General features: G+C 55.3%; 3 protein-coding genes across 3 annotated transcripts in view; 2 read left to right on the forward strand and 1 right to left on the reverse strand.

Annotated features, from left to right (window-relative positions):
* nf1b (neurofibromin 1b) overlaps positions 1–27,165 on the reverse strand; it is a 47,871-nt gene that overhangs the window by 15,965 nt on the left and 4,741 nt on the right. The window contains exons 5-36 of the mRNA XM_067256806.1: positions 26,440–26,546; positions 26,235–26,302; positions 26,042–26,117; positions 25,776–25,933; positions 25,438–25,611; positions 24,398–24,526; positions 24,150–24,224; positions 23,521–23,652; positions 21,265–21,399; positions 20,842–20,955; positions 20,598–20,677; positions 20,150–20,273; positions 19,722–19,968; positions 19,500–19,573; positions 18,638–18,721; positions 18,197–18,541; positions 17,885–18,024; positions 17,557–17,679; positions 17,374–17,457; positions 17,086–17,202; positions 16,163–16,344; positions 15,753–15,964; positions 15,288–15,449; positions 15,095–15,198; positions 14,183–14,318; positions 14,032–14,094; positions 12,461–12,619; positions 12,202–12,299; positions 11,887–12,033; positions 11,608–11,754; positions 10,725–10,835; positions 229–661 (exon numbers count right to left, since the gene is read on the reverse strand). Coding sequence (XP_067112907.1) covers positions 229–661; positions 10,725–10,835; positions 11,608–11,754; positions 11,887–12,033; positions 12,202–12,299; positions 12,461–12,619; positions 14,032–14,094; positions 14,183–14,318; positions 15,095–15,198; positions 15,288–15,449; positions 15,753–15,964; positions 16,163–16,344; positions 17,086–17,202; positions 17,374–17,457; positions 17,557–17,679; positions 17,885–18,024; positions 18,197–18,541; positions 18,638–18,721; positions 19,500–19,573; positions 19,722–19,968; positions 20,150–20,273; positions 20,598–20,677; positions 20,842–20,955; positions 21,265–21,399; positions 23,521–23,652; positions 24,150–24,224; positions 24,398–24,526; positions 25,438–25,611; positions 25,776–25,933; positions 26,042–26,117; positions 26,235–26,302; positions 26,440–26,546 — 4,540 coding nt within the window. The remainder of the gene's footprint in view (positions 1–228; positions 662–10,724; positions 10,836–11,607; positions 11,755–11,886; positions 12,034–12,201; positions 12,300–12,460; positions 12,620–14,031; positions 14,095–14,182; positions 14,319–15,094; positions 15,199–15,287; positions 15,450–15,752; positions 15,965–16,162; positions 16,345–17,085; positions 17,203–17,373; positions 17,458–17,556; positions 17,680–17,884; positions 18,025–18,196; positions 18,542–18,637; positions 18,722–19,499; positions 19,574–19,721; positions 19,969–20,149; positions 20,274–20,597; positions 20,678–20,841; positions 20,956–21,264; positions 21,400–23,520; positions 23,653–24,149; positions 24,225–24,397; positions 24,527–25,437; positions 25,612–25,775; positions 25,934–26,041; positions 26,118–26,234; positions 26,303–26,439; positions 26,547–27,165) is intronic.
* On the forward strand, positions 1,261–2,937 carry LOC136963336 (uncharacterized). Its single transcript, XM_067257437.1, has 2 exons — positions 1,261–1,372; positions 1,731–2,937. The coding sequence occupies exons 1-2, from the start codon at positions 1,317–1,319 to the stop codon at positions 2,605–2,607; spliced, it is 933 nt and encodes a 310-aa protein (XP_067113538.1). The 5' UTR covers positions 1,261–1,316; the 3' UTR covers positions 2,608–2,937.
* On the forward strand, positions 7,880–9,257 carry LOC136963503 (oligodendrocyte-myelin glycoprotein-like). Its single transcript, XM_067257655.1, has one exon. The coding sequence runs from the start codon at positions 7,884–7,886 to the stop codon at positions 9,255–9,257; it is 1,374 nt and encodes a 457-aa protein (XP_067113756.1). The 5' UTR covers positions 7,880–7,883.

A 27,165-nucleotide genomic window follows, 5' to 3' on the forward strand; every position in this document is an offset into this window, starting at 1 on the left:
CCTCACCGCCCCCTTCACCGGCCCAGTCCCCCTCACCGGCCCAGCCCCCCTCACCGGCCCAGCCCCCCTCACCGCCCCCTTCACCGGCCCAGTCCCCCTCACCGGCCCAGCCCCCCTCACCGGCCCAGCCCCCCTCACCGCCCCCTTCACCGGCCCAGCCCCCCTCACCGCCCCCTTCACCGGCCCAGCCCCCCTCACCGCCCCCTTCACCGGCCCAGCCCCCCTCACCTTGATGGAGACCTTGGTGTCCTTGTGCGCCAGCTTCAGGGCGTTGTGGAACACCTTGAGGTCCTCCTCCAGGGCCAGCGTGGCGGCCGGCAGCTTCTGCTGGTCCGGCTCCACGTGTTCCGCCAGCCGCGCCGGAGAGTCGATGAACAGCAGCTTCTTGCTCCCCTTCAGTCCCGTGAGCAGGCGCTCGTGGTACTTGGTGTACTCCCTCACCCAGGTGTTGCAGTTGTAGATGTAGATGGCTGCCACGTTCTCGTAGGCAAACCCCGGGAACACCACAAACCACTTGGACAGGAAGTCGGTCTTGAAGCGGTTGCTGGGGCCGGCGTGGGTGAGGTCCACCACGATCTCGTAGGGCTTGGCGTAGTAGGGCTTGAGGGTCAGCAGGACATGGTAGATGAGGAGGTCTCCGTTGATCTGGCCCGTCTTGAACCTGCGGGGGTCAGAGGCAGGAGGACACAGGTCACACAGGGTGCTACTGGGAAGGGAGGGGGGCGTTTAGATGTCACACAGGGTGGTACTGGGAAGGGAGGGGGGGCGTTTAGATGAAGACTGGTGCAGAGATACTGGAAGTGAGGGAGATTTTCCAATAATCGACTAACAGTGGGTTTCCAGTCAGACCGTGTGCAGGCTAAAGAAAGAAGAAGTAGAGAACCAACAAAGATGAGTTACTCCATCCACATTTCCGGGGTGAGGATATTGGCTTACGATTTACTTTCAATTCGTTTAATTAATACATTTAAATTAAACGTGTTTCATTTATCGTAAACTCAACAATAAGCTCCAGTTAGCTTTTGGGAAGTAAACAACAAACAAAGCAACTTTGTACAAAAGGAACTAGCTTCTACTAAACACTTCTCTCATTTTGCCTGCTTGTGCTTGAGCTGCACCTGCAGCAGGAAGTCACCCCGTGGACGCTAGCGTGACCGACCACAAACACACACACCACCTCAAATAGATGAGTAGAAGTGAGAGAGGAAAAGGATATGCGTCATGGTGTGGTAGGCTGGGTGCTGTGTGTGATGTGTCGTATCACATGTTCGTCTGTCACACATCACAGTACAGAGCCTGGTGCTGCTCTCTCACACATGAGCTCTTTAGTATCCTGTCTCGTCCGGGTTTCATCTCCACACGGGAAACACAGGTACGTGGGATTTAAAACTTTTGGGGAATTTTGATGTTTAGATGACTGAGCAACGAGAATAAGCTCCACCTACAATGTTGGAAAAAATTTGATAGAAGATGAAGATTATCCACGGTTCTGAATAGCCACATTCTCACCAGCACTGAACAAACATGTGCACATAAAAACCTCAGCTGCGACGACTTGTTCTTCTGAGATTTCTGGTCTAATCTTCAAATCCCATTTCTGTTCTGCAAATTTGACAAAGCATGACAAACGTACAACTAAACTTTTGACACAACAAAAGAGGAACAGAATCTGTTGTGTGACAGTGTGTCCTGTGTGACAATGTTCATGTCTCTCGTGTGTGTCTCTCCAGAAGTGCGATGCTGTCCAGGATGTTTCTCCTGCTGTCCTGCCTGGCCCTGCTGGCTCCAGGGAGGTGTACCATCGAGGTCAGCTCTAACAGATCTGCTGAAGGGACCATGAGTGCAACGACAGACCGCTCAACACTTTCCTCGGCCCAAACACCCAAATCTCCATCAGATCCAACACCCAACGATCCAACACCATCATCTCCATCATCAGGTCTCTCTACCTCCACCTCAGGAAGAGGCATCTTGCTGACCAGCTCCCCACCAAGCAGCACTCATAGAAGGCTCAACACACCCACCAGGACCTCCTCCACCCAGACCCCCGCCAACCCCAGCTCCAGCCCCGACACTGATTGTCTGTTCCGCAGGAAGCACGGCAGCATCCTGGTGATGTCGGCGGGGGCACTGGTGGGGCTCTGCACGGTGCTGATGGTGGTTTCCGTGGTGATGTGGTGCCAGCTGTGCCACCTGAGGCGCCAGGTGGCGAGCCAGGGCCAGGGGGGGCGGGTGGTCCGCAGCAACGTGGACCTGGTGAACAGCTGCTCCCTGGGGGGCACCGCCCGCAGGAAGGAGCAGGCCTCAGAGACCAGCCTGCTGATGAAGGAGGTCAGACACACCGAGGAGGAGTTCAGGCTCACCCTGGAGGGGGCAGAGGAGGAGGAGGACCAAGAAAAGGAGGACCAGGAGAAGAACCAGGAGAAGAACCAGGAGAAGAACCAGAAGGAGAACCAGAAGGAGAACCAGAAGGAGAAGGGAGGAGACGAGGCCAGCAGGCCAGAGGGACCCGGAGGTTCTGAGGGGAACTCAACATCACCACCTGCCGGCCAGGGCGCACCCATCGCCACGGAGACCACTGCAACCCCCGGCGACGTGGTGGCGTGAGGCTGAAGGCTCCGCCCAGAGAACACAACAACATGTTCCACAACGACATGTTCCACAATTAGGTGTTCACACCCAAACCAGACGTAGTTCTGGATGTTGCCAGACGGGTTGGTAGTACTTGACAAGATAACGTTCAGATAACGTTCAGATAACTTAAGATAAGATATTGAAATAGGATATTAGCGCACCACTGCTTTAGGAAGGAAATGTGTTGGTGTGATCATTCTGTAACAGTGTACTGTGTCCTGCACGTTTTTAGTGTTGTGTTTAAGCAAAAAAAAAAACTAAACTTGATGAATAGTTCCATTGTACAATACGGTTTAATTCGTATGTGAAATGCCTGATCACATGAAAACCAAACCTGCATACTTTTTTTGTTTTTTTTTCCTAAATGTTTAATATGAACTTGTCATAAGGAGTCAGATGAGAATGGGGAGTCAGATGGCTGAGCGGTTAAGGAGTCGGGCTATTGATCAGAAGGTTGCTGGTTCGATTCCCCGTCGTGAAAAATTACGTTGTGTCCTTAGGCAAGGCACTTCACCCTACTTGCCTCGGGGGAATGTCCCTGTACTTACTGTAAGTCGCTCTGGATAAGAGCATCTGCTAAATGTAAATGTCTATTGCAAAATAAAATTGTCCTGCAGCCGCCCATGCAGAGAGGAAGTGAGATGTTGTAATCGTGTTTCCATTCAGGTCCCAGACTTCTCCGTTTAGACACAACAGACCTACATAACAGGTGTGCAGATACAGATTAATAGATGCGTTCCACATCGACTGCAGCTGCATGAAACGACCGGCGAGAGATCCGCTTGCAGGGGAGGAGTTTAAAACGGCTCCGTAAAGTTGGACATCCCTGCTTCTTGTGGTTTGCTGTGTTGATGTCAGTCATGGCCGATCAAGCGCTGTTTGCTTACTTTATCGTTGACAAACTGCATGGTTTCGAATTTAATTGTTTTCGCATTAGAACTCGCAAGAACCAGTGCACTGAAATTTGATATTTTATGTATTGGGCTATGTTAAACTCTTTCTCCAATCTGCAGATTGATAATACAACCAGAACTCAATTAAACTTCTGTTAGTAAAGAGACAGACTAAAACACTTTCTTCAACAATAGTAGGCTATCGCAGTCTGTCAATAAAGGCAAATATTTAATTCAATTAAACAGTTTGGTCCGGATTTGAGCATTGGCGAAACTGAAGGTGTCAGAATAAATACAAAACACCAACAAAGTTGTGAGTGAGTCTGGCCAATCATGAAATAGCTGTGTCGTCATTAGAACCCATGCAGTTGCTCTTGAGGAAATGCGCTCGGCTACACAGCCGGCAGTCGATCTCACGGTACTTTGATGGATACATCACAGTGACCTAGCCTCGGCGCCATCTCAAGTCGGACAAAAAGTCTAACCAGAATTCACTGCTTCAAGTCAGCCGGCTGTCGAACACACCTAATAACACGGACAACCTCATCTAACTGCGTGACAGAACTGAGTTCCTCTTTACTGAAGCTTCTCAGGCTGCCGATGTTTCACCTCATGTTTCACACACGGCCTAACAGCTGCTCTACACAACACTCTGAATCAGAAGCACTCCTCGTGCCTCTCGACTGTGTGTGTGTATATGCGTGTTGGCACTTGTGGGTGTAGGTGTGTGTTTGTGCACAAGTGTCAGTCTAAGTGTGTGTGTGTGTGTGAATGTGTCAGTCTAAGTGTGTGTGTGAATGTGTCAGTCTAAGTGTGTGTGTGTGTGTGTGTGTGTGAGTGAATGTGTCAGTCTAAGTGTGTGTGAGCATGTGTGTGTGCATGTATCCATTTCACAGAGGCGGACACCAGTAAGAGGACAGAGCATTAGTAACCAGAGGCTGTGTGCACTGGGCAGCACCGCAGGCCTGGAAACAGCAGCCTCCTTTCACCCCGGAGGAGAAGGCAGCCCCACGAACACTACCACCACTTTACAGTCACATTACTGACTACAAGAAGAACGGCTGTTTATATATCATGCCTAGTCAAGATGGGTTATCCTTGATGAGGACACATTAGTTACAGTGATAATGATGATCATCTAAAACGATGTGAGTGAAAACATTGAGTATAACACAGTAGTCAACTTCAAGTCCGAACAGGCATTGTGTATTTTTTACTGCTTGCTGCAGAGACAAGCCGATTCCATATTTAATTATTAATCTCTAAAGAGAGAAGGCAAGAAAGGGAGAAAGAGTGAGGGAGAGAGAGACAGAGAAAAGCAGATTTCTTCGAGTGAGAGGTTCTGATTATGAAACATCATAGTCAGCATCTCTCATCTCCTCAGTCATCAGTAGCAGTGGAGCAACTCTGCACTGTATTCTACTGCTCTCCCCCTCCCCTCTTCCATCTCCCCCTCCTCCTTCCCTCCCTCCCTCTCCTCCCTCCCTCTCTCAACCCTCCAACTAGTGTCCCCTCTCTCTCTCTCTCTCTTGCATTCTCTCCATCTCTCCTCCCATTTTATCCCTACATTATCCCCTCTATCTCCCTCCCTCTCTCTCTCTCCCACTTCCCCTCCCTCTCCCTCCCCTCCCTCTCCCCTCCCACTCCCTCCCTCTCTCTCTCCCTCTCCCTCTCGCTCAGTGTGGCTCTGGAGGCTGCAGAGTGCTGTTGTAGCCTGACGCCACCTTCCTTGCTGGGGCTACAGGAGAGCAGAGCTCCCAGGTCCAGCTCTCCCAGAGAGAGAGAGAGAGAGAGAGAGAGAGAGACAGAGGAAGAGAGAGAGAGATACAGGAAGAGAGAGAGAGGGATAGAGAGCTTCAGGAGATTCTTCTGGAGGCAGGCGTGAGGAGGAGCAGGAGGGGGTTAACAGTCCGACCGAGGGACTGGGTCAAGACAAGAACATCCAGCAGAACAGACGCAGCAGAGAAGACAAAGGGGAGGAGGTGGAGGAGGAGAGGGGAGGAGGAGAGAGGAGAACGCTGACTGGATGACAAAATGAGGAAAAGGTGAGTGTTTCTAGTTTCCTTTTTTTTGTCATAGATGTACGCTGCACACACACACACACACACACACACACAGTGTGAGTGTGTGCAGTGCAGTGGGCTGTCTGCTGGCTCTGGGACCAGGCAGACAGGCAGGGACTCCTGAGGCTCCGTATTGTGCTCTGCTAGCGTCTGACCGTCACCACTGACCGTCTGGGGGACAGGATGCTGGACGTGCACACTGGGGGACAGGATGCTGGACGTGCACACTGGGGGACAGGATGCTGGACGTGCACACTGGGAGACAGGATGCTGGACGTGCACACTGGGAGACAGGATGCTGGACGTGCACACTGGGGGACAGGATGCTGGACGTGCACACTGGGGGACAGGATGCTGGACGTGCACACTGGGGGACAGGATGCTGGACGTGCACACTGGGGGACAGGATGCTGGACGTGCACACTGGGGGACAGGATGCTGGACGTGCACACTGGGGGACAGGATGCTGGACGTGCACACTGGGGGACAGGATGCTGGATGTGCACACTGGGGGACAGGATGCTGGATGTGCACACTGGGGGACAGGATGCTGGACGTGCACACTGGGGGACAGGATGCTGGATGTGCACACTGGGGGACAGGATGCTGGATGTGCACACTGGGGGACAGGATGCTGGACGTGCACACTGGGGGACAGGATGCTGGATGTGCACACTGGGGGACAGGATGCTGGACGTGCACACTGGGGGACAGGATGCTGGACGTGCACACTGGGGGACAGGATGCTGGACGTGCACACTGGGGGACAGGATGCTGGACGTGCACACTGGGGGACAGGATGCTGGACGTGCACACTGGGATTTAGAACCTTCTGCAGGACGAGTATGCACACACACACGCACACACACGCACACCCTGAGCTGGGATCTCTGCAGCCCTGCACACAGGCAGCATCATCATGGCGGTCACACCAGCACGTGTGTGTGTGCCAGATGTTAGAGCCGGGGGGGGGGGGGGGGGGGGGGGGTGTTCTGGTGGAGAGGAGGAGAGCAGAGCTCCTGTTCCTCACTGCAGTAACACAGCAACATGCTCCAGCTTCACATGCATTCACTCACAGCCTCCTTATCTGCCGACACAGCAGAGAAACACACACTGTGCTGCTGCTAAGCAGAGAAACACCCACAGACTGTGCTGCTGCTAAGCAGAGAAACACCCACAGACTGTGCTGCTGCTAAGCAGAGAAACACCCACAGACTGTGCTGCTGCTAAGCAGAGAAACACCCACAGACTGTGCTGCTGCTAAGCAGAGAAACACCCACAGACTGTGCTGCTGCTAAGCAGAGAAACACCCACAGACTGTGCTGCTGCTAAGCAGAGAAACACCCACTGTGCTGCTGCTAAGCAGAGAAACACCCACAGACTATGCTGCTGCTAAGCAGAGAAACACCCACTGTGCTGCTGCTAAGCAGAGAAACACCCACAGACTATGCTGCTGCTAAGCAGAGAAACACCCACTGTGCTGCTGCTAAGCAGAGAAACACCCACTGTGCTGCTGCTAAGCAGAGAAACACCCACTGTGCTGCTGCTAAGCAGAGAAACACCCACAGACTGTGCTGCTGCTAAGCAGAGAAACACCCACAGACTGTGCTGCTGCTAAGCAGAGAAACACCCACAGACTGTGCTGCTGCTAAGCAGAGAAACACCCACAGACCGTGCTGCTGCTAAGCAGAGAAACACCCACTGTGCTGCTGCTAAGCAGAGAAACACCCACAGACTATGCTGCTGCTAAGCAGAGAAACACCCACTGTGCTGCTGCTAAGCAGAGAAACACCCACAGACTATGCTGCTGCTAAGCAGAGAAACACCCACTGTGCTGCTGCTAAGCAGAGAAACACCCACTGTGCTGCTGCTAAGCAGAAAAACACCCACTGTGCTGCTGCTAAGCAGAGAAACACCCACTGTGCTGCTGCTAAGCAGAGAAACACCCACTGTGCTTCTGCTAAGCAGCCCTGCAGCCTAGTACAGCAGGTGTGAACAGGCAGGCTGGCTCTGCACACCAGACAGCTCAGACAGTCACTCACCTGTGACTGTGAGAAGCTACGCTGCAGCGGACTGGCCTTCTTCTGATGTTCTGATGTGTGATGATGTTCTGATGATGTTTTTATGATGTTCTGATGTTCTGCTGTGTGATGATGTTCTGATGATGTTCTGATGTTCTGCTGTGTGATGATGTTCTGATGTGTGATGATGTTCTGATGATGTTCTGATGATGTTCTGATGTGTGATGATGTTCTGATGATGTTCTGATATTCTGCTGTGTGATGATGTTCTGATGATGTTCCGCTGTGTTACCAGGCGAGTGTTGCTGATGCCCCCAGATGCCACGCCCCCCTGTGCTGGTGTGCTGATGCTGCTGGCATCCCTGCTGGTGGGCGGGGCCCTGGGGGCGTGCCCCCCGCCCTGTTCCTGCAGCTCCAGCCACAGGCAGGTGGACTGCTCCAGCAGGGCCCTGAGCAGCCTGCCACCCGGCCTGCAGCACAACCTGCACTCCCTCAACCTGTCCCACAACAACCTGGCCAGCCTGGACCACCAGCTCAGCTCCTACACGCACCTGCGCCTCCTCGACCTGTCCCACAACCGCCTGGTCTGGCTGCCCTCCGCGCTGCCCCGCGGGCTCTGGGAGCTCCGCGCCGCCCACAACGCCATCCGCCTCCTGGACAAGAACGCCACGGCCTACCAGTGGAACCTGCGTGTGCTGGACCTGTCCAGGAACCAGCTGGAGCGAGCCGTGTTCATCAACAACACGTTGACCGGCCTGCGCTCCCTTAACCTCAGCCACAACCGCTTCTGGACCCTCCCCACCAACCTTCCGGCTGGCCTGGTCACGGTCGACCTGTCCCACAACTCCCTGCTCCAGGTGCTGCCTGGCTCCCTGGACCGCCTGCCTCGCCTGGAGCACCTGGACCTGCACGCCAACCGCTTCTCCGGGCTGGGGCGCGGCGTGTTCGCCCGGCTGGCCGCGCTGCAGCTGCTCTCTCTGGGAGAGAACCCCTGGGCATGCTGGGAGCACGCCAGCATCAGCCCCCTGCTGTCCTGGCTCCAGCACACCCCCGCCCGCGTGCTGGGCTGTCCCTGCAGCGCCAGGCCCGTGTGTGGGCAGGCCCGGGCCCCCAGGACGGGGGGGTGGCACTACGCCTCCTACACGCTGCCCCCCCTGGCGGCCAGCGAGCCCAGCGGGGGGCAGCGCTGGCCCCCCCCACATGCCAGACCCACCGGGTGGTGGTATCTGTCTGAGCCCATCCACCACACCCTCAGAGCCCCCTCCTCCTTCACACCGCACCCCCACCACCTCACCTCCACTCCCCCCTCCTCCTTCACCCCGCCTCCACCCCCTCCCCCCTCCCCGCTCTCTCACACCAGCCCTGCAGAGAGTCCTCCCCCCAGGGACATGCCCAGCCCCACAGACCTGCTGCTCCTCACACACAAACCCCTGACCCCTGACCCCTCCGTCCCCCCAGACCTCCCTCCTCCTCCCCTGACCCCGGCCAGCACCAGGAGGACCCCGACCCTGAGGACCCGGAGCGTTCGCCGGCCCAACCAGACCCTCCCCAGCGGGGTCCGCAGCCAGGCCCCCGGCCCCCTCCCATGCTGCCCCCTCCAGGGCCCCCTCCCCCTGGGTCTCCTGGCCCTGGCCCTGCTCCACTGAGAGCCCCAGCCTGGCTCCACTGCTCAACACAAGCACAACAGAGCCTCTTTGTTTTAGGATAGCTTTGGGGCAGAGAGAGAGAGAGAGACATGCTCCTTTTTGATTGTTTTGATTGTGTGTCTGACTCCCTCTGAATGGACTGTCCTTTTGCAACTTGAAAACTGTGATAGTGTCTCCATTCAGCAGGCTTCCCTCTACTGTAACTCTAGCCCTTCCTAACCAGGTGTCAGACCCTGTGTAACTCTAACAGGACACTCAGTGATGCTCTGCTATTGTCCTGCCAGTTCATCTCATCACTCTGCTCCGGAGGAGGAGGGGGTTTAACGCGTCGTTCTGGTGAATGTGTGTGTGTGTGTGTGTCAGGAGGCATGTCACTTCACACCTGTCTGCATGTCTATGTTTCCGTGGCTACCAGAGAGATGAGCATGTCCACATTTTTTTCAGCTAATCTGTCCTTCATCAGTGAGTCCCTGAAACATGTTGTGAGGTTTGAAAACTGTCACCTGCTGTCTGGCTGGGCTGTGGAGATGGTGGAATCACTGATTTGAACATTATGAGTCTTTTTCCACTGATGTTTCTGAATAAAACAGTTATATGGTATGTTTCTGATGTCTCGGGGCGTGTGTCTGGGGGAGAGATGAAAGGAAAGCTGTAGCGGTGTAGAGAGGTAGAGAGAGGTGTAGAGAGGTGGAGAGAGGTGTAGAGAGGTGGAGAGAGGTAGAGAGAGGTGGAGAGAGGTGTAGAGAGGTGTAGAGAGGTAGAGAGAGGTGGAGAGAGGTGGAGAGAGGTGGAGAGAGGTGTAGAGAGGTGGAGAGAGGTGGAGAGAGGTGGAGAGAGGTGTAGAGAGGTGGAGAGAGGTGTAGAGAGGTGTAGAGAGGTGTAGAGAGGTAGAGAGAGGTAGAGAGAGGTGGAGAGAGGTGGAGAGAGGTGTAGAGAGGTGGAGAGAGGTGGAGAGAGGTGGAGAGAGGTGTAGAGAGGTGGAGAGAGGTGTAGAGAGGTGTAGAGAGGTGTAGAGAGGTGTAGAGAGGTAGAGAGAGGTGTAGAGAGGTGTAGAGAGGTGTAGAGAGGTGGAGAGAGGTAGAGAGAGGTGGAGAGAGGTGTAGAGAGGTAGAGAGAGGTGGAGAGAGGTGTAGAGAGGTGTAGAGAGGTGTAGAGAGGTGGAGAGAGGTGGAGAGAGGTGTAGAGAGGTGTAGAGAGAGGTGTAGAGAGGTGTAGAGAGGTGTAGAGAGGTGTAGAGAGGTAGAGAGAGGTGGAGAGAGGTGGAGAGAGGTGTAGAGAGGTGTAGAGAGGCGTAGAGAGGTGTAGAGAGGTGTAGAGGTGGAGAGAGGTGTAGAGAGGTGTAGAGAGGTGTAGAGAGGTGTAGAGAGGTGTAGAGAGGTGGAGAGAGGTGTAGAGAGGTGTAGAGAGGTGTAGAGAGGTGTAGAGAGGTGGAGAGAGGTGTAGAGGACCTAGTGCCCCTGCCCTCACCTGCGTGTGACGTAGTAGAACACAGGGATCCCTGTCTTGGAGGTGCCAGCCTGGTAGAAGATATTCAGGGTCTTCAGGGCTTTGAACTCCTCCTTCTCGTGCACCTGATGCCTGGGAGAAAACCAGGAGTCAGGACACCTGGTCACATGTCATGTCTATACTTCCTGCCCTCGCCTGGTCACATGTCCTGCCTTCACCCTCCTGTCCTCGCCTGGTCACATGTCCTGCCTTCACTTCCTGCCCTCGCCTGGTCACATGTCCTGCCTTCACTTCCTGCCCTCGCCTGGTCACATGTCCTGCCTTCACTTCCTGCCCTCGCCTGGTCACATGTCCTGCCTTCACTTCCTGCCCTCGCCTGGTCACATGTCCTGCCTTCACTTCCTGCCCTCGCCTGGTCACATGTCCTGCCTTCACTTCCTGCCCTCGCCTGGTCACATGTTCTGCCTTCACTTCCTGCCCTCGCCTGGTCACATGTTCTGCCTTCACTTCCTGCCCTCGCCTGGTCACATGTTCTGCCCTCACCTGTTCATGAACCCCTCACCTGGTCATGAACTCCTCACCTGGTCATGAACCCCTCACCTGGTCATGAACCCCTCACCTGGTCATGAACTCCTCACCTGGTCATGAACCCCTCACCTGGTCATGAACCCCTCACCTGGTCATGAACCCCTCACCTGGTCATGAACTGCTCACCTGTTCATGAAGCCCTCACCTGGTCATGAACCCCTCACCTGGTCATGAACCCCTCACCTGTTCATGAACCCCTCACCTGGTCATGAACTCCTCACCTGTTCATGAACCCCTCACCTGGTCATGAACCCCTCACCTGGTCATGAACTCCTCACCTGTTCATGAACCCCTCACCTGGTCATGAACTCCTCACCTGGTCATGAACTCCTCGAACTTGGAGCTGGTGAGGTTGAGGCTGGACCAGTGTGTGTCAGCGACAGGCTTGTGCTCTGGGGGCCCCAGGTAGGCCAGCAGCGTGGCCATCTTGTCAAACGGCCGCCGCCCCACCGCCTTGTGGTCCCTGGAGGTTAACACAGGAGGGGTTAGCGAGGACAGGACATTTTGCGCCCCCTCTAGGAATCTTCCAGACAGCATATCAATGCTAAGGCAGACATTCTGTGTTCCCAGCTGAAACACACACACACACTCTTACGTGTTGCTGGAGAGGTACTGTCCGATCTTCTCCTGGTTGTTCCACAGCAGGCGGTGCAGGGCCAGCACGTTGCCATCGCTGCTGAAGGACAAGCTGTGGTTCACCGAGTCGCTGGCAGGACAGTCGGAAGCGATGTCCAGGAAGAACCTGCCACAAGGACCACACAGGTCAGCCCAGCTGCCCCCCAGGACCACACAGGTCAGCCCTGCTGCCCCCCAGGACCACACAGGTCAGCCCAGCTGCCCCCCAGGACCACACAGGTCAGCCCAGCTGCCCCCCACTGGGAGAGAGACACTAGACACAAGCTTGCTTTACCTTCTAGCTGCATCAAAGTTGCTTTTTACAAAGTCGTTGAAAGGCCTCATGTGCTCCTCTTTGGTGAATAAAACATGGTTGGCGATGCTCTGCAAGATCTGGGGAGAGACAGGGGGAAAGACCAGGAGGTTAGAAAGGGAGAGACCAGCAGGCACAGAGAGACCAGAGGGAGAGCAATCAGCGGTCAGGTACAGCACAGCGGGGGTCCAGTCAGAGTGAGGCGCCCCCAGCGCTCCCCAGAGGCCAGTCCCCTGTGTACCTTGGACATGAGCTTCAGGCCGCGCTCTATCCTGGGCGGAGGTTTCTTGTCCAGGATGCCCGCCTCGTACGGAGACACGATGGCAGGGTTGATGAAGCGCAGGAACATGGCGCTCCCCACCGCGCCGATGCTGTTCTGGGGGAACCGCTGGCTCACAACCTGGGGGGAGAGAGACCGTCAGGAACAGAGGAGGGGGAGGAGATATCTGCTGGAGAGGAGAGGGAAACAGGGGAGGGGGAGGAAGCAAGAGGGAGGATGAAGAGGGGAGAGGAAGAGAGGAGAGGAGGTTAGGAGGAGGAGAGGAAGTGAGGAGGAGAGGAGAGGAGGAGGAGAGGAAGGACTTCAGTGTAGATGACCAGAGACCCGCTTCAAAAATGCGCTAAAAATAAAATAAGAGAAAAAAAGGAAGGCAATGTCACCAAGACGGAGGAGAATACTGGATGCAGGACAGACGCTGTCCTCAGAGAGCTGGGCTTATGAAGCTGTCCTCAGAGAGCTGGGCTTATGAAGCTGTCCTCAGAGAGCTGGGCTTATGAAGCTGTCCTCAGAGAGCTGGGCTTATGAAGCTGTCCTCAGAGAGCTGGGCTTATGAAGCTGTCCTCAGAGAGCTGGGCTTATGAAGCTGTCCTCAGAGAGCTGGGCTTATGAAGCTGTCCTCAGAGAGCTGGGCTTATGAAGCTGTCCTCAGAGAGCTGGGTTTATGAAGCTGTCCTCAGAGAGCTGGGCTTATGTAGCTGTCCTCAGAGAGCTGGGCTTATGAAGCTGTCCTCAGAGAGCTGGGCTTATGAAGCTGTCCTCAGAGAGCTGGGCTTATGAAGCTGTCCTCAGAGAGCTGGGCTTATGAAGCTGTCCTCAGAGAGCTGGGCTTATGAAGCTGTCCTCAGAGAGCTGGGCTTATGAAGCTGTCCTCAGAGAGCTGGGCTTATGAAGCTGTCCTCAGAGAGCTGGGCTTATGAAGCTGTCCTCAGAGAGCTGGGCTTATGAAGCTGTCCTCAGAGAGCTGGGCTTACGAAACAGAGTCGACTCCACTAAACACAAACTCCAGAACATCCCATCAGTGCTCCGCTCCGCCTCGTAAGATACAGGATGAGTGATCGCTGCCTCAGTAACAAAGTTGACATTTATGACCTGCTGAGTTAGACGGCTTTCAAAAGGTCAGACAATTACCTTTCCAGATGACCTTGCAATACCATCAACACGGAACACTGGTCCCAACTAATGGCACCTAAAATGCCAGTGTGACAATACAGGAACATTATACAGGAACATAAACACTATAGTTGGTCTCTGAAGCCCTCCAGAGCACCCCATGTATGGAGGAGAAAGAGAAGCAGTGGGTGTCTCTGTGTGTGATCCCCCCTCCAACAGCAGGAACCACCATGAGGAAGGACCACCAGCGCCACCACCAGTTCATTTCTTGTGGTGCACGTTAATCGAAAGAATTAGGTTCAGAAGTATTAGTAGCGGTGGAGACTGCAGGGGGGGGGGGGGAGTTACAGGGGAAAGTGCAGCAGGAGTGCAGGTGATAATTGGTCCGTTTCTTTCAAGAGGAGGAGTTTCTCTGGACTTACTGATTTCTTGCTTTCCTTTTTCTCTTTAACTGTGGCTTTATGGAGTAGAGAGTGACAAGTTGCCTACAGAACAGAAATGGGCACAATACGTCACGACAAACACATGCACAACACACACAGGCTGGCACGCACACACACGCGCGGCCCGTACCTGGAACAGACAGTGACACACGCTGCGGAGCTGAGGGGGGAACTCAGTGGAGGAGTTGATGATGACGAGGAAGAAGCGCTTGGTGATCTGCAGCAGGCTCCTCTGGTTCTCCTCCAGGATCTCGGTCTGCTCCAGTCTGCAGGACAACCAGGAACATCACAACACCTGTGTGTGTGTGTGTGTTTGTGTGTGGTGTGTGTGTGTGTGTGTCTCAGACAACTGAGGGGGTGGTGTGTGGGTGTGTGTGTATGGTGTGTGTGTATGGTGTGTGTGTGGTGTCTCAGACAGCTGAGGGGGTGGTGTGTGGGTGTGTGTGCGTGTATGTGGGTGTGTGTGGTGTCTCAGACAGCTGAGGGGGTGGTGTGTGGGTGTGTGTGCGTGTATGTGGGTGTGTGTGGTGTCTCAGACAGCTGAGGGGGTGGTGTGTGGGTGTGTGTGTATGGTGTGTGTGTGTGGTGTCTCAGACAGCTGAGGGGGTGGTGTGTGGGTGTGTGTGCGTGTATGTGGGTGTGTGTGGTGTCTCAGACAGCTGAGGGGGTGGTGTGTGGGTGTGTGTGCGTGTATGTGGGTGTGTGTGGTGTCTCAGACAGCTGAGGGGGTGGTGTGTGGGTGTGTGTGTATGGTGTGTGTGTGTGGTGTCTCAGACAGCTGAGGGGGTGGTGTGTGGGTGTGTGTGTATGGTGTGTGTGTGTGGTGTCTCAGACAGCTGAGGGGGTGGTGTGTGGGTGTGTGTGCGTGTATGTGGGTGTGTGTGGTGTCTCAGACAGCTGAGGGGGTGGTGTGTGGGTGTGTGTGCGTGTATGTGGGTGTGTGTGGTGTCTCAGACAGCTGAGGGGGTGGTGTGTGGGTGTGTGTGTATGGTGTGTGTGTGTGGTGTCTCAGACAGCTGAGGGGGTGGTGTGTGTGAGTTACCTGGTAGGGTCGACCTCGAAGCTGATGAGCTGCCACTCCGGGGCGGTGATGACCCCCCTGAGGAGGGGTTCCAGAAGCTTCTGCAGGTAGGTGGCCCCGTACACCTGCAACACACACACACACCTGAACACACAGCAGAGAGAGAGAGAGAGCGAGAGCGAGAGCGAGAGCGAGAGAGAGTCCAGCAGTGTACCTTAAAGCAGAAGGTCATGATCTTGCTGGCCAGGCTGTTGCCCCTGAACAGCGTCTGCATGGAGTCTGCCAGCTCCACCTCCTTGGAGAACATGTTCCACAGCAGCTGGTAGAGGAGGTGCCGTGAGTCGAACAGGGTGACGAGGACGCGTGCCAGCTCATCCTGAACACACCCGCACCACAGACTGTCAGAGCGGCTTCCACAACCACTCACACTGTTTATACTGTACAGCCTGCTGTCATTAACACTCACACTGTTTATACTGTACAGCCTACTGTCATTAACACACACACTGTTTATACTGTACAGCTTACTGTCATTAACACACACACACTGTACCTCATATATCCATGTTACGGCATTAAACCACTATAGCATTGTGTATTGCCAATAGCCCCTGGGTTTGACTATCAATGCTTCATGAGGTCACATCCTGGGTCAGAGGTCACAGATCTGTGTACGTACCCACTGAGAGCAGGGCACCACGTTGGCCAGGGCCATGGCGATGGGCAGCTCTCCCTGGTCTCCCATCATGGTGACCAGCTCCACCAGCCTCTCGAAGCGGTCAGCCAGCACAGTCTCAGCCAGCGTGTCAAACTCTGTCCCCTGCTGCAGGATCTTGGTGAGCACCTCCATGAAGGTGGCTCTGGTCTGCAGGTCCTTGTGGTAGCCCAGGCCTGGGGCACGGAGGGGAGGAGAGATGGAGCATTTCTCTACAAACTAGAAACTTTGTGTCGTATTGTGTGAAAAAAAAAGTTTTTCAAAAGAACATTTCCCCAAAACGTTTTAACAAAATATTTACTACAAAAAAAAAAATTTTTAAACAAAAAAGGTTGGAAAAAAGATGTGCTCCAAAGTTGACTTCCCAGACTGACCTATGGAGTGCATGAGGCCGCTGTCCACGTTGGCGTTGAGCAGGTTGGACATGGCCAGCACGGTGCAGTGCCTCAGAGACGCCAGGCGCCGGGACATGCCCCTCTTCCTGCCTGCTACCTGCTGCCCATCATCCTCCACCTCACTGCAGTCGTTCAGCAGGTTCATGAACAGAGTGAAGTACCTGGGGGAGGAGAGGTGGAGAGGAGAGGAGGAGTGGAGAGGAGGGGTGGAGAGGAGAGGAGAGGAGGAGTGGAGAAGAGGGGTGGAGAGGAGGGGTGGAGAGGAGAAGAGGGGTGGAGAGGAGGGGTGGAGAGGAGAGGAGGAGTGGAGAGGAGGAGAGGAGGGGTGGAGAGGAGAGGAGGGGTGGAGAGGAGGGGTGGAGAGGAGGAAAGGAGGGGTGGAGAGGAGGAGAGGAGGGGTGGAGAGGAGAGGAGTGGTGGAGAGGAGAGGAGGGGTGGGTGGGTGGAGAGGAGAAGAAAAGGAGAATGGATGTCAGGAATCATCATTGCAGTGACCAACATTCCTGCTGTTCAGCAGCTATGAGTGGAGCGAGGCTGGGGGAGGAGAGCGAGGCTGGGGGAGGGGAGCGAGGCTGGGGGAGGAGAGCGAGGCTGGGGGAGGAGAGCGAGGCTGGGGGAGGAGAGCGAGGCTGGGGGAGGGAGCGAGGCTGGGGGAGGAGAGCGAGGCTGGGGGAGGAGAGCGAGGCTGGGGGAGGAGAGCGAGGCTGGGGGAGGAGAGCGAGGCTGGGGGAGGGAGCGAGGCTGGGGGAGGGGAGCGAGGCTGTGGGAGGGAGCGAGGCTGGGGGAGGAGAGCGAGTCTGGGGAAGGGGAGCGAGGCTGGGGGAGGGGAGCGAGGCTGGGGGAGGAGAGCGAGGCTGGGGGAGGAGAGCGAGGCTGGGGGAGGCAAGCGAGGCTGGGGTTACTTGAGGAACAGCTGGGACTTGGCCTCCATCAGGTCCACCCCGTCTCCCTCCTCTGGCTGGAGAGGGAGACCTGCTAGCAGAGACACCACCGCCTCCATGCTGGCCTGGTCCAGATCCCTACACACAATAACACAAAGATCACATCAGGCCTGTGTGTGACCTGCTGATGCAGGTGGAGGTGTGACCTGGTGATGCAGGGGGTGAGGTGTGACCTGGTGATGCAGGTGGAGGTGTGACCTGCTGATGCAGGGGGTGAGGTGTGACCTGGTGATGCAGGTGGAGGTGTACCTAGTGAGACACTTGACATCATCATCAGCAGCCTGGTTGGAGGTCCCCATTACCCAGTCAGTCAGGTACTCCACCATCTTGTTCCTGAGGAGAGCAAGGTCAGCGACGTCAGTCTCTCTCCAGCACGGACGTGTGAGTGTGAGTGTGTGTGTGTGTGTGTGTGAGTGTGTGTGTGTGTCTTACCTGAACTTCATCTCCTGACAGAAGGACAGGTCGTCTCGTCGCTCCATCATCACCTCCACCAGCTGGCACAGCTTGGTCTTGATCTGGATGGCGTGCACCATGTTGCCTAGGATACGCACATACCTGCAGACACAGGGCCGACAGGAAGGGCTTCACACACGGCACTCTGGGGCACCATGGAAACGGAAAGGCTTCAGGTGTGTGTGTGTGTTTGTGTCAAGTTCAAGTTTATTGTCAATGGAAAGTTTGAGTGCTTTCCCAAGCAGGACATTAAGAGTTGAAGTGAGGAGTGTGTGTGTATGTATGTATATATGATGTGTGTGCTCACCTGACCAGGTTGAGCATCATGGTCTCTATGCTGGCCTGACCCAGGTGCTCAGAGCTGCCCTCTGTGTGGTTGTCCAGAAGGTTCTTCATGATGGCGATGGTCTGTTCCACAAACTGGGTGTTTGTGTCGTTGATAGGAACCTGCAGCAGGATGGAGGAGAACACGTCAAACACTCACCTCAACACACACGCCAAACCCTCTCCTCTCACTTCAACACACACACCAAACCCAACAATCAATAATAACCGATCAACATCGTTAAATCGCCCGATGTTCGTGACAACCATAACGATCGCCAAGCGCTCTCCTCACCGGGCCCTGCGCGTCGAAGAAGCGGCTGATGGCGTTCCTCAGCTTGTTGAAGAGCATTGGATAGAGGGCGGGGCTTAGCTCCAGACCCACCAGGTCCTTCACGTTGGTGCGGATCTGGACGCCCCTCTCGTGGCTGCACACCAGCAGGCTGAGCAGACGCTCCAGGAAGCGTCCCAGCGGGGTCTCTGTGTTACTGCCCTCGCAGGAGCCCATGGAGATCATGGAGGCCTTCCTCTCGCTCTGAGGGCCCATAGGGGGGCTGTACGTGGCCAGGCCGGGGGCGGAGCGTTGTTGGAGGCACACACCCCCGAGGGCACACAGGAAGCCCGTCATGTTGATCCACTCCTGGAGGGGGGGGGGGGGGAACACAGAGGCACATGTCAACGTGACGGAAAGAGACCATTCTGATGGCGTCACATGGAGGCTGTGGGCAGAGCTCACCTGGCCATCCTCCAGCTTGGTTTTGGGGTGTTGGAGGATCAGTTTGGTTGCCTGCTCCCATTTAGCGTGCGTGTCCTCCCAAGCCTAGCACCAACGAAGAAGAAACACAGCAGTGACTCCTCGAGACATCCTTCCTGGGTGGAGACCCTGTCCGTCTGTGTGGGTGGAGATCCTGTCTGTCTGTCTGTCTGTCTGTCTGGGTGGAGACCCTGTCTGTCTGTCTGTCTGTCTGTCTGTCTGGGTAGAGACCCTGTCTGTCTGTCTGGGTAGAGAACCTGTCTGTCTGTCTGGAGATCCTGCCTGTCTGTCTGTCTGGATGGAGACCCTGTCTGTCTGTCTGGGTAGAGAACCTGTCTGTCTGTCTGGAGATCCTGCCTGTCTGTCTGTCTGAGTGGAGACACTGCCTGTCTGTCTGTCTGGGTGGAGACCCTGTCTGTCTGTCTGGGTAGAGAACCTGTCTGTCTGTCTGGAGATCCTGCCTGTCTGTCTGTCTGGGTGGAGACACTGCCTGTCTGTCAGGGTGGAGACCCTGCCTGTCTGTCTGGAGATCCTGCCTGTCTGTCTGTCTGGGTGGAGACCCTGCCTGTCTGTCTGTCTGTCTATGTGGAGACCCTGCCTGTCTGTCTGTCTGGGTGGAGACCCTGCCTGTCTGTCTGGAGATCCTGGCTGTCTGTCTGGGTGGAGACCCTGCCTGTCTGTCTGGAGATCCTGCCTGTCTGTCTGGGTGGAGACCCTGCCTGTCTGTCTGTCTGGAGATCCTGCCTGTCTGTCTGGGTGGAGACCCTGCCTGTCTGTCTGTCTGTCTGGGTGGAGACCCTGCCTGTCTGTCTGTCTGTCTGTCTGGGTGGAGACCCTGCCTCACCTCTGTGTTTCCTGCTGTGGGGTGTTCTATCCTCCTCAGCAACGCCATCACTCTCTTCTGCAGGGCTGAGCGGCCTGGGAACACACACACACATTAGCAGAGCTTGGCCAGTGAGAAGCCTCTGCACATCTGCTCAGCACACATGAAGAGACCGCCCTCTAGTGGTGAAACCGCTCAACGCTCTAGTTGACCAGGACCACCCAGCCGCTCGGGCCTGCCCACCTGTGGACTTCATGTTGCTGACGGAGGCCAACTCGATGAAGGTGTTGTAGTTGGGCAGGACGCTCTGCACCGGCATGTCTTCCAGGCTGCAGCGGATGTCAGCCTCCTCACAGAGGTGACGGAAGCAGGACATAGCCACCAGCACAGCCTCGGCGTCGGGGCTCCACAGGAACATGTAGAGGCTCACCTCCAGCTTGGTCTGGGCCTGCCGACAGGTGGGGATCCCACTGCCCAGCGTGGCACGCTCCTGGAGAGGGGGGCGGGCGAGGCAGGGGTTCACTCACAGAGCCACGCTGCTACACCTGGCTGTGCTACATAGAGCACTGAACTCATTCTGAAACAACTCAAATATATCCATCTACCCAGGATGCAACTGGTTCTAGAGGAACATTAACCAGGTTTGCTAGTTCCAGAGGAACAAAACGTACCTTGTTGCGGAGGAGGAACTTGTTCCTGCAGATGAGAATCTCTCTTAGCCACTTGAGGATCTCTGTGCTGTTGATCATCTGGTGGCCAATCAGCTTCTTGCAGAGGAAGAACAGCACCTGGGAGCTGGGGGACACGGCAGCCAATCAGAAGAGACACCCTGAGTCACATGCTGCTGCTATTGTTGTTGTTTTTGTTGTTGTACTGGACTGATGGAGACTTGTCATACTGAGGTGAGTTATGGAACTGTCTCTGGTACCTGAGGTGAGTTATGGAACTGTCTCTGGTACCTGAGGTGAGTTATGGAACTGTCTCTGGTACCTGAGGTGAGTTATGGAACTGTCTCTGGTACCTGAGGTGAGTTATGGAACTGTCTCTGGTACCTGAGGTGAGTCATGGAACTGTCTCTGGTACCTGAGGTGAGTTATGGAACTGTCTCTGTGATGGTACCTGATGTCCCAGAAGGTTTCGATGGGTGCATCTGGGTTCCACAGCTCGATGTTCTCTGGCTGATGCAGGACCAGGAGAGCCTATCAGATAAAGCAGCAGTGATAAGTCTCGGGACATCTGCTGGTGTATATCAGTAACTACAGTTGTATAGTACCTGTATACAGTTGTGTAGTGTGTGTGTGTGTGTGTGTGTGTGTGTGTGTGTGTGTGTGTGTGTGTGTGTGTGTGTGTGTGAGAGTCTCACCTCCATGGCTTCCTGGGAGATGTCTCCCATGCTGGCTAGAGGCACCAGCTGCACCAGTCCTGTGACCAGCTCCACTGTGCTGCTCTGGGTCTCCTGACCCTGCTTGCCCGGGTTCTAACACACACACGTAAACAAATCCAGGTAAACATGTTTACAGACACACAGGCATGTCCAAACATGACTGAACAAACACAGGCTGGATTACTAGGCCTTCCGCTCCTGCTATATCAAGGTTCTAACCCTAAAACAGATTACCAGCCACTTATGATTATGATAATTATTAAACAAGACCACTTAGCGAAACCTCTCCTGTCCAAACCTGACCTAGCAGGCTTAAACATGATTATCCCTTAAACCAAACTTTGACTTTCCCTCTCTAAGGACTCAGGGATACGGAGTAGCTGAGGAGAGAGGTGGACTAACATGCAGCATGAGCTTGGGGTCAGCATGGATGAGTTTGACCAGGACCAGCAGAAGGTACTTGTGGCTTCTGTTGTCCAGATCGGTGGTCTTCTCTTTGAACTTCAGACTTGTCATCTTCTCCTTGAAGGTCAAACTCTGTGACACACACACACACACACAGAAAGAGAGAAGTTTAAGAAGGAGTGTGTAATGGAACAGGACGAGAGAAGAGGAGAGGGAGAGGAGGAGGAGCGACAGAAGACAGACAGCATCTCTCCACACTCCCCCCGCACGCAGCAGAGATGAACACCAGAGGCCCTCCACATCACAGGACTGTGGTGAGAACCATCAGGAGAGACATGGGTCAGGGGTCACAGCAGGGAAACAACCCCACCAGGAGAGAAACACTGTTTCATCAAGAAAGAAACAGCAGGAGAACAACAGGCTGACTGACTCTGGACCTCACACCTGCACTGTTACGGCTCATATACACACGCACACACACACACAGACAGACACACACACACAGACAGACACACAGATGTAAAGGAGGAAGATTACATCGTAAGACAGATCTATCAACCAACAGCTCCATGTTAGACTGTACCAGATTGTATTTTCCAGCTGTCTCTCCCAGCTAAATCCTCCACCTAATCTGGCAGATGATCGTTCAATTCTCCACCCTCCATCTGCCGGGAGAGGAACCAGCCCACCAGGGCCTTCACAGCACCCTGGAGAACCTCCAGACTAGGGCTGGAGGTTCTCCAGGGCCTTCACAGCACCCTGGAGAACCTCCAGACTAGGGCTGGAGGTTCTCCAGGGCCTTCACAGCACCCTGGAGAACCTCCAGACTAGGGCTGGCTGGCTGGCTCTGCAGCCAGGCTGACAGCGTGGAGCTAAGACACTGAAGGAGAAGGCCCGGGCCGTGTTCTAGCTAGCACGACTAGCACGGCTAGCACGGCTAGCACGGCTAGCACGGCTAGCACGGCTAGCACGGCTAACACGGCTAGCACGGCTAGCACGGCTAGCACGGCTAGCACGGCTAGCACGGCTAACACGGCTAGCACGGCTAGCACGGCTAGCACGGCTAGCACGGCTAGCACGGCTAGCACGGCTAGCACGGCTAGCACGGCTAACACACCTACGCGAAGGACGCACTAGAAGATTTTATTTGAAATCTTAATCGATTTTAAAAACAGTGGAAGACCACAAACATAAAGACAGACAGTTTTAACTGATTTTTAACATAATCCAAAGTTTTTTTGGGGTGAGAAATTTTGTAAGTGATTTCCTTTTTCTTTCCTTTTTTTAATCAAACGTGACTTTGTCAAACGTGAAAAACAAATGGAGGACGACCGTCTTTTTAAACATGAGTATCTGTACTTCTACTTGAGTGAAGGATGTGTACTTTTACCATCTCGGCTAACCAGCTAACATTCAGATGACAGGGTTGGGGGGGCGCAGGCAGACTTGAACCCAGGACAGAGGATGTGGAGGAGCAAGGGGCTCTCAGTTTACTGTGGGGTCAGCCGCAGAGGTCAAGAGGAAGGGAGGGTTTTAGGAGGGGGGGGGGCAGTTATACTTACAGCAACAGCAGCCCACTGCCATGCTAAACAGTGACTGGCTGGCATCTGAGCGCATGAGCAACAGCAGCCCAGATCAAAGGCCAATGAAAGGGGGAAGAAAAGAGAGAGGGGGAGGAGGAGGAGAGAGAAGGAGGAGGAGAGAGGAGGAGGAGGAGAGAGAAGGAGGAGGAGAGAGGAGGCAGAGACAAAGCACCACTGTGTCAGTGTAGTCAGAGAGGTCACTAGGCCGTGCTGCACTTCCACCAGACAGGCAGACACATACTCTCACACACAGACATACAAAGAGATGAGAGCAAGATGCCCCACACGCACCCAAACAAAACGACAAGTGAACCAATCAGATCCTAGCAATACAGCCCTCTTTACGAGCAATGTCACAGGTCTTCACAGACGCCCAAAGAACTGATCAAGCGGAGGGCCTGGTTAGGGCAGGGCAGAGGGCCTGGTTAGGGCAGGGCGGAGGGCCTGGTTAGGGCAGGGCGGAGGGCCTGGTTAGGGCACGGCGGAGGGCCTCGTTAGGGCAGGGCAGAGGGCCTGGGTGGGGCAGGGCAGAGGGCCTGGTTAGGGCAGGGCAGAGGGCCTGGTTAGGGCAGGGCAGAGGGCCTGGGTGGGGCAGGGCAGGGGGCCTCGTTAGGGCAGGGCAGAGGGCCTGGGTGGGGCAGGGCAGAGGGCCTGGGTGGGGGTAACTCACCGGAGTCATGCGGAGCGGTGCGTGGGTGCTGCAGGTCTGCATGACGCGGGCCAGCGTCTCTGAGAACATGGAGCGGAGCTCTCCGGAGTAGCAGTACACAGCGTCGATCTTGGGCCACCAGTCCAGAGGAGACTGGAGGAGAAGAGCAGACTGTTACACCCTCCCTGCCTCGTCACACCCTCCCCCTCCCTGCCTCGTCACACCCTCCCCCTCCCTGCCTCGTCACACCCTCCCCCTCCCAGCCTCGTCACACCCTCCCCCTCCCAGCCTCGTCACACCCTCCCCCTCCCAGCCTCGTCACACCCTCCCCCTCCATGACTGGTCACACCCTCCCCCTCCCAGCCTCCCTCAGGAAGAAGAGGGGTGAGGGAGGAGGAGAGGTGTGCCTGGAGGGGAGAAAGCAAGATGGCCGTCCTCTCCTCCCGTCTCCAGCACCGAGACACGGGAGAGCAAAGGCAGCCTGTGACTCCGGCTGAGAGACAGGAAGAGCTCTGGGTGAAGGAGCGCTTACAGAGAGGGACCACGCACGTCTGCAGCACATCCTCCCTCTTCAGGGATGGCACCCAGAGAGACAGCAGTCTCTCCTAGCCCTGCATTAGCGACATGCTACAGTGTGTGTGCAGACTCACGTTGGTGATGATTCTGTGCAGAGAGTTGACCAGGACGAAGTGAAACGTGGGAGGAGATGAAGATGCAAGGCAGACCTGGAGGGAGGGAGGGAGGAGAAAAGCTTACAAACACGCTTCATAAATCTACCCCATTCCCTGCATTTTCCATCTCGAACTGAAGCTTGACGTGTAATGATTCTGGCCCAGCTCTGAGGGCTGTTTCTGCAGCGCTGTAACCAGGCCAGTAAGAGCGCATGCAGGCCACGGACCTTAAAGTGCTGGTTGTTGTGGGGGTTAATCCGGAAGCAGGACACGAAGCAGTCGATCATGAGGTCCACGTCTGCGTTCTGGCTGCCCGCTCCTCGAGAGAAGGGCTTAGGGGGGTTGAAGAGCAGCGCCTGGAGGGACGACACACACACGGTAGGAGGGACCCCTGAAACACTAGCCTGGCTAGGAGGGACCCCTGAAACACTAGCCTGGCTAGGAGGGACCCCTGAAACACTAGCCTGGCTAGGAGGGACCCCTGAAACACTAGCCTGGCTAGGAGGGACCCCTGAAACACTAGCCTGGCTAGGAGGGACCCCTGAAACACTAGCCTGGCTAGGAGGGACCCCTGAAACACTAGCCTGGCTAGGAGGGACCCCTGAAACACTAGCCTGGCTAGGAGGGACCCCTGAAACACTAGCCTGGCTAGGAGGGACCCCTGAAACACTAGCCTGGCTAGGAGGGACCCCTGAAACACTAGCCTGGCTAGGAGGGACCCCTGAAACACTAGCCTGGCTAGGAGGGACCCCTGAAACACTAGCCTGGCTAGGAGGGACCCCTGAAACACTAGCCTGGCTAGGAGGGACCCCTGAAACACTAGCCTGGCTAGGAGGGACCCCTGAAACACTAGCCTGGCTAGGAGGGACCCCTGAAACACTAGCCTGGCTAGGAGGGACCCCTGAAACACTAGCCTGGCTAGGAGGGACCCCTGAAACACTAGCCTGGCTAGGAGGGACCCCTGAAACACTAGCCTGGCTAGGAGGGACCCCTGAAACACTAGCCTGGCTAGGAGGGACCCCTGAAACACTAGCCTGGCTAGGAGGGACCCCTGAAACACTAGCCTGGCTAGGAGGGACCCCTGAAACACTAGCCTGGCTAGGAGGGACCCCTGAAACACTAGCCTGGCTAGGAGGGACCCCTGAAACACTAGCCTGGCTAGGAGGGACCCCTGAAACACTAGCCTGGCTAGGAGGGACCCCTGAAACACTAGCCTGGCTAGGAGGGCCTATCAGGGTGTGTGTGCATGTGTGTGTGTGAGACCAACCTTGAGGTCCACCACGATGGACTGCACCAGCAGGAAGATGATGGAGTGGTCCTCCCAGTTGATGTATGTGGAGGCTTTGCAGAGCTTCACGCAGGCGATGGCAGCACTCTCTGTGAGCATCCTGCTGCTGCCCTGCCCTGCTAGCGCCTTCCGCAGGCTGTCCAGGAACAGCTTCTGAAGGACACACACACAGCACGTCACACACACACACCACGGCACAGAGGGGGACAGGGATCTAGAGCAGCCTGTATGGAACATACAAAGTCCTGTAAGGATGGGAACAGTTGTCTGTCCTACGTGTGTGTGCGTGTGTGTGAGAGAGAGAGAGTGTGTGTGACCTTGTTGACTTTGGAGTCGTCCAAGGGCTCCCTGGAGAGGTCCTGGGTGATGTCAGGACAGAGGATGAGCAGGATGATCTGCAGGGGCCACACTGCTGCCTTCCTCTTAGCACTCTCCGCAAAGCTGTCCACCAGGTCAAACAACTTCTCTGCACACTCTGGAGCACACACACACAGTATCAGCCTCAGCCCCAGAAGTCACCTGGTGACAGGTGACATAAGTGACAGGTGACACAGTGGCCCGAGGTGTGCTGTACTCCACTCACCAGCCATGTCCGTCTGCGGGCGCTGGTACAGCATGGTGAACTCATCAGGGTAGTTCTCCACCCAGTTCCAGAAGGCCTGGAGGACACACACACACCTCTCATCATCTGTACCCCCACACACGTGCAGCCCGGTGCAGCCCTGCAGGGAGCTGGGTGGGACTGTTAGAGGAACAGGAGCTCTGCAGAGACTCACCTTCTCCAGACTGTTGATAACACTCAGCTGGGCTGGTTTCTTCAAGGACTTGAATTTAAACACGGTTTCTGCAGCAGGAGAGGAGACACTGAGGAACACTGACACATCTACGAGGCACCAAACCGGCCAAACAAGACCTCGGGATTTCTGATCTACGGAAGAACCAAACTAGGGAGAGCCTCTTGAGGAGATGTTACCACAGTACCTTGGAGGAGTTTTTTAAGCTTGGCACAGTCCACGTTGATGTATTGGATCAGCTCGATGTCATGGACGTCCACCGTGTCTTCAGAACAGACAGTTAACTCCTGTAACCTGGAGCACAGACCACCATCATCCACACAGACCACCATCATCCACACACTCATCCACACAGACCACCATCATCCACACAGACCACCATCATCCACACACTCATCCACACAGACCACCATCATCCACACAGACCACCATCATCCACACCATCATCCACACAGACCACCATCATCCACACAGACCACCATCATCCACACAGACCACCATCATCCACACACTCATCCACATAGACCAGTCATCCACATACACCACCATCATCCACACAGACCACCATCATCCACACAGACCACCATCATCCACACAGACCACCATCATCCACACACTCATCCACATAGACCAGTCATCCACATAGACCACCATCATCCACACAGACCACCATCATCCACACAGACCAGTCATCCACATACACCACCATCATTCACACAGACCACCATCATCCACACAGAGGTGTTCTGTACTTGTGTGGGACTGAAACTGAATAACTTGGTTGACTGAGCAAAGCTTTCAGAGTTAGCGCTGTGCAGAGGCATCACTGAGTTCAGCCGATCCTGGCCTCATGTTTTAGTAACAGGTTAATACTTCTTTGTCTCAATCCCTGGTCAGTCAGCCACATCATACA

The sequence above is a fragment of the Osmerus mordax genome, chromosome 19 (genome assembly GCF_038355195.1).
Source record: "Osmerus mordax isolate fOsmMor3 chromosome 19, fOsmMor3.pri, whole genome shotgun sequence".
NCBI lineage: Eukaryota > Metazoa > Chordata > Actinopteri > Osmeriformes > Osmeridae > Osmerus > Osmerus mordax.